This window comes from Rhea pennata, chromosome 4, assembly GCF_028389875.1.
Source record: "Rhea pennata isolate bPtePen1 chromosome 4, bPtePen1.pri, whole genome shotgun sequence".
NCBI lineage: Eukaryota > Metazoa > Chordata > Aves > Rheiformes > Rheidae > Rhea > Rhea pennata.
Genome location: NC_084666.1, coordinates 18,960,522 through 18,966,521, shown reverse-complemented (window position 1 = coordinate 18,966,521; position 6,000 = coordinate 18,960,522). Strand labels below are relative to the sequence as shown.

The window sequence follows — 6,000 nt, the reverse complement described above, 5'->3', positions numbered from 1 at the left end:
ATCTAGGGATAATAAAAATCCTTCACTGATACAGAATCCTGTTTTACCACATTTAGAGCAGTGCTCCTGAAAAGACAATAAAAGTTTCTCATTCCAATTTTCAGATTATATATTACTTACTACAATTTATAACATTTATGTGTAACCAGCTGTCATTTTTTACATATCAATTAAACACCAATAATGGGAAAGATTTATGCTTTGTGTTAGAAAAAGAAAGAGAAATATAACTGCTTCCCTGAAAAATGTAAATGTCAAGTCAAATTTCCAGATTGTTTCATACTTTCCAAAATAGCCTGATTTCACTTTTATGGTTATCTCTGTAGGTCACCTAAAAACAGAAATACAGAAGGAAACTTTCTTCTGGGGAAAGTGTGTATACATGGGTTGGGTTGGAGACACTCCAGACATTTGGGGATTATAGACATTAAGGAACACATTGGAAAATGAAGGCTTATTCTTCTCTCCTTTCTGTCTTCTTTCCCCATCTTGATTCTCTACCTGAATGCTGAAGTAAGATGTAACACCTCTATGCCTATTACTTCTGTCCTCCTCCATACTGACATCTAGTGTTTAGTAGCTAACTTATTCTGCTCAAAGCAGCTTCTAGGGTAAAAAATAATTGTACAAAAATACTTTAAAAAGCAAACTCAGGATAAGTTTTAACCTAAAACCTGACATTTCTTAGAAATAATACACCTACAGGATTGCTGCTGTAAAAGAACCCCCCCCCCACACACACACACACTCCATGAGTTGGAAGCAGAAGGATTTTAAAGGTTTTCAAATGTCCTATGTTTTAGGTGTGAAATTGGTAGTGAATCAGTTGGTGTGAATGATTTTATTTGAAAGGACATTGCTCTAAGCTTTCTAATTCTTCACATGCTCTTTGTAAAAATGTTTATATAGAAGATGATGGCCTTTCCTTGCTATGCAGTTACAATTGCTTCAACAGATCACTGCACAAGAGAAGTGAACTCCTGCCTAATGAAAACTGGCCTACTTGGAGTTTCTCCAATGCCCTTTCACTAAATGTAAAGTTCATAATATTAATCAGGCAACTGCTTATACTGGGGATCAAGTGAACATTTTCTGAAAATACAGCTGAGTTTTGTCAAAATGTTAGCTTTCCTTACCAGGTGCATTCAGAATGTCTGCTTGCTATCTCCCGCTCTGACACCTAAATAACAAAGCCTGTGCAGTAGGCAGCTCGGTGGCGAACGAGCAGTGCCTGCAGCACTAGCTGAAGGAATCTAAGTACAGGGAAGGAACCACAAGTACTCAGCCAAATATAAATTCAGCATGCCACAAAACGCATTCCTGGGGAAGGGCAAGCTGTGCCAGTAAGAGCAGGCTGCATGTTGTAAATTTTGGTATCAAAGGTAAAGCTTCCAGTCAGGCCTCTGTGGGACACTGGCACAATTCTGCAGCCCTGCTCTGCAGGGGAGAAAGGCTGGCTGGTCTGTTTACAGCAGATTCACCTGCCCGCTCCCCCCCACCTTGCAAATTCTTGAAACAGAGGCTCCTCCACTCTCTGGTGAGAAATGTAATCTGCAGGGTGTAGAGGACAGACTGTTGCCTGCTTCAACAGCTGAAATTCTACATGACTAAAATTCTGCAGAGAAACACTGCTTCTGCTGGCATTTTCCTAGCACAGATCAGGAAACCCTGAAGGAGCATCTTTTTAGAAATTCTCTCCTTTGCAGCCTTCCATCTTTGCCATCTTCAAAACAGTGGGTGAAAACAATTGCCAAGGCAAACTCTGCCCCAGAAGTACAAATACGTTTCTTCTTGGGTGAAATGAGATTCATAAGAGTAGGAGATAGGGTTAAGATTCAGAAGTTCCTCCAAATCTACTTTACTTTGTTTTTGTTGGAACATTTTCCCACCAGCATATAGGAGGCCTTAGCTAACTACTCTGATTCTCCTGTCCCTTCTGGTTCAGCTTCAGTTCCTTTTATTCTTCGTAATTCCCTCCATTGCTTCTTTTTTCTATTCCCTACATTGTGCAAGCAAATCTGCCTTTTTCTTTCTTTTCAAAGTAAGTCACCTTCATCTTTCCCCTAGTCTATACCAAAGGAGTTAAAAAAAAAACAAACTAGATGTGCAACAAATTTTATTTCTGACACTTAGCAATCTGACCAGCCTGTTTATATGCTGCATTCCTTTTCACTTGCATTTTTATATCACTTGCTGAGATTGTGAGAACCTTTCTGTTCAGAACAGGGACTGCCTTATGTTTACCACAGAACAAAGCACAATTCCTTGCCGAGTGTGAAGAATTCCCTCTATTTTTCTAACTAATGGAAATATCTGCAGAAATTCTGTCTTTCTTATACAGTGTGTATACTTATACAGTGTAAAACTGTAGATGTGGAGTTCAGTACATCTGGTTATACTGATAAACTATCAAAATGTATTGGCCAAATAAGAGCTCTGTCTATTGTAAGCCATCCAAAAATATCCTTGTGGCTAGGATCCCTATAAGTATAAACATTCTGATGAAGCAAAGTGATTTAGAATTACAATTAAAAAACTGGAGTAAGCAAAAAATACATAGGAAACATAATACTAATCCTATCCCAAAAGATTGTGCTATCCAAGGGGATCTAGAATATTAATTAGTAAGTTGTTGCAAACCTATAAAAATCATCCCATAATTACTCTGAAAAAAGTTGCAATTTCAAAGCTACACTGCAGAATAGCATACTGGATTAATTATGCCAGACTGCAGCAATAACCTTGAATTAAAGCTGCAACCTTCTATTTTTAAGAAACAATTGCCTTTCTGGTTGATGAAACCTGTCGTCCCATCAGGTAACAGACGTGACCAGGAAAGAGAAAAGCGATAATGAGTCAATCCAAGCTGTTTGATACATTTCAAATCTTCCTCCCACAGAGTGTAGCTGCCACAAGCTACATCACCAGTCTGGTTCTTGAAAACTCGATCTCCTCCCTGATGGGTGAATGTGTCCCAGACATTAGGGCCTTTTCCATCTGCATTCCAGCCTCCTGATTAGAAAACAAAACTTAGTCGTTACACTTTTGACATCAAAAGACATATGTTTAATGTAAATATTTATCACAGAGCAGGCACAAGAATCTCAAAATCTTATGAGCAAAGCAAGCAGCATTTGCTCCCTTCTCCCATATCATTTGAAGTAACTAGGAATTTTCAAGCATTAGTAGATATTTGCATTAGGTTTTGCATTCATTCATATTTTTGCTAGCTGTTAATTATTTGAAAATCCTATTTCAAAAAGCACTTAGAGTTCTGACACACTTCATGCTTTCTTAGCCAAAAATCAGATGCTTGCAACTCTTGAGATATTACATATTTTCACAAAGGGCATTTTCTAATGCAACTTCCATCCATAAATGTAAAAGATCAGTCCATATCAAAGAAAGCCTTTCGGGTATGAGAAATACATCCAACAAATAGGCACTTACGGCTTTCTGGATGTCCTTTGAAAATCCTGACAGTCTGTTAAAAAGAAAGGAATGCCATTATGAGCCATGCCCCTAGGCGTATACAAGATGAATTAATAACACAGCTCTGCAAATCTTCTGCTTTTCGCTTAGCCAAATGTTCACAGAAATGAATTTTGTGTGTTCAAAATCCTGCACCACTTTCTTCACTCCATAGTTCTGAGAAATTTCTTTGCAATTCTAAAATTGAGATAGAGGTTACCTTTAAAATATTTGAAATTTAGCTACTGTTTGAGATCTGACGTTATATGGTATTTAAACCAAATAAATGCACCTTTCCTCATGACAAGCTTCTTTATCTTTCCAGAATGATGCTGTAGCCCGGGCAAACATTTCATTTTTAATGCGGAGAGTTCAGTAAACTTATACTCCTGCAAAGTGTGATTTTGTCATAAAATTCCAAATAACCCCCCAAACGTCCAGCTTTATTCAGCGATATTTTTCAGAGCTCCAGTGAATGCACTGTCCTGGATTACTCTCTAAAAAGTAAAATGACATTGCGTGTTAAAATCGTGTATAAATTAAATATCAGTTGGGTTGTAAGATTAATAACTATATAATAGCTACATATCAATCCTCAATAAAAGCGTTTTAATAATCAATTAGTATCATAGAAATTAGAGATGGAGGAGAACTATTAGGAGGTCACTGAGTCCATCCCCTGCCAATGCAAGATTGCTCCCTTAAGTGTATTCAGTACTTAATACACATCTGTCTTATTAAATCTAAGTTTAATGCAAGGTTAAGCATATTGAAGACACTTAATTTAAAGCATTACTAAAATCTGTAATATCACTTCTATAACCTAGCTTTTCAAAGATCATTGTCACATTTCATGTTCTTTACAGAATTTTATCACAGCACACGAACACCAATACATCTATATTTGGTTGATCAGTAAATTAAACTCTTACAGGGTACAACCTTCAAAGTAGGTCAATTTTTAGATCCAGACAGTCTGAGTTTCTTTTACTCTCAGATTTTATCACCGACTTTGTGCTCTGTCTGAACATTCCTCAGAAAAATACAATACTAAAAGTTTTCTATGTGCCACTTTTGATTTCAAACACAAAAAACCTCAGTCATTTTGGGGGGAGTACATAAAGAAATAAACAGTAATTCTTTTGTGGTATCTAGAATTTAGAAATCTTTAACAGCAGATTTCCTGCACTATATCTGCAACAGTCTCCCCAGTCTGGACCATGATACGGTTCCTTTTCCCCAGGGTTGTGGTGAAAAGAAAAAAAAATGCCCTAATGGACAGCTCAGATACCTTCATTTAGGCATAACCAGCTGGCACAGACACTGAATGATTACTTTTTTGCCTGCCTTCCTCCAGCAAACGAGGTGGGAAGGAGGGGGAGATTCAGTGGAGTATGACTGGTGGTCATTAACCAGTATAAAGCCCTGCCCGGGGAGGTGGCAAACAGACCCATTTTCAGGCATGCTTTAGGTTATTCTTAGAGGCCCTCGGTACAATGCTGGATATCTGAGCTAACTAACTGAAGTACAGGAAGCAGTCTAGCCAAGGCAACAGAAAGCTCCATACACACTAATGTATTCTGCTGAGCCACAATTAGCCTGCACAGAGCTCTGCGCTGCTCCTGCGAGCTTCAAGGAACAAAGCTCACACCTTCGAGCTTGCTCAGAAATCTCTACGCTACATAGACAGCAGTTCATAGCGTAGACATGCACTGAGCTTTAGTCAGCTTCAGGGTCGGAAAAAACAGTGATGAGGAACTGATTTTACATTTCAAACACAGAGGTGAGACTTAACTACCAAATTATTACATATTATAATAACGTCATCAAATGATTAGAATCAATTATCATGCAACATGCGGGTACATGTTCCTCATTCTCTACAGCTATTACAATGGAATAAGACAGACTATTTTTTCCTTTGAAGTGAAGCTAGTGTAGAAATATTACTGATCAGAGTATTTAGGTTTTCATGTACCTTTCCAAGTTACATTTTTTTTCTAATTCAGTTGTGCTTTCACCTTTTGGAGTGACAATTTCTTGGCCTGATCTCTGCCCAGAAGGTGAAATTCTGTTTGAATTAATGCAGTTCAACGATTTGGCATGAGAAAGAAGTGAAGAAAAACACTTTTACCATTATGAGAATTTTTGCAACTTTTCCCTCACCCCCTCTCCCCCAAAAAATCAAGCAGAGAGTCGAAATTTAGCATAGAAATGGCCCTCAGTAAGAAGAAGTGCCTTTGAGTGTTCTGGTGCAAATTGATTTTGATTTGACTGAGTCATGAACCTTTGAAATCTGCACTTTGAGCATACAGAGTACAATTGGTATGATTTTTTAGCACTTTGAAATATACAGAGTGAAGAAGGTTGTGCTATGCATAAATACATCGCTGACAGTAAAAAATAAAGTAGCCTGTCAGCCCTTGCCTCATCCACTGTGTATCATGTGATATGTGCAACAACTGAGTTTGGACTCTACAAGAACTATTGCTTCAATCATGCTGCCTTTAAGTCAGAAGCTGCAGTTTC

The 6,000-nt window shown here is 38.0% G+C and overlaps 1 protein-coding gene across 1 annotated transcript in view; it reads right to left on the bottom strand.

Moving 5' to 3' along the window:
- Positions 1 to 2,689: 2,689 nt before the first annotated feature.
- LOC134139763 (uncharacterized) overlaps positions 2,690 to 6,000 on the bottom strand; it is a 31,870-nt gene continuing 28,559 nt past the window's right edge. Inside the window, exons 3-4 of the mRNA XM_062574506.1 lie at positions 3,451 to 3,484; positions 2,690 to 3,012 (exon numbers count right to left, since the gene is read on the bottom strand). Of these exons, the coding sequence (XP_062430490.1) occupies positions 2,690 to 3,012; positions 3,451 to 3,484 (357 nt within the window). The remainder of the gene's footprint in view (positions 3,013 to 3,450; positions 3,485 to 6,000) is intronic.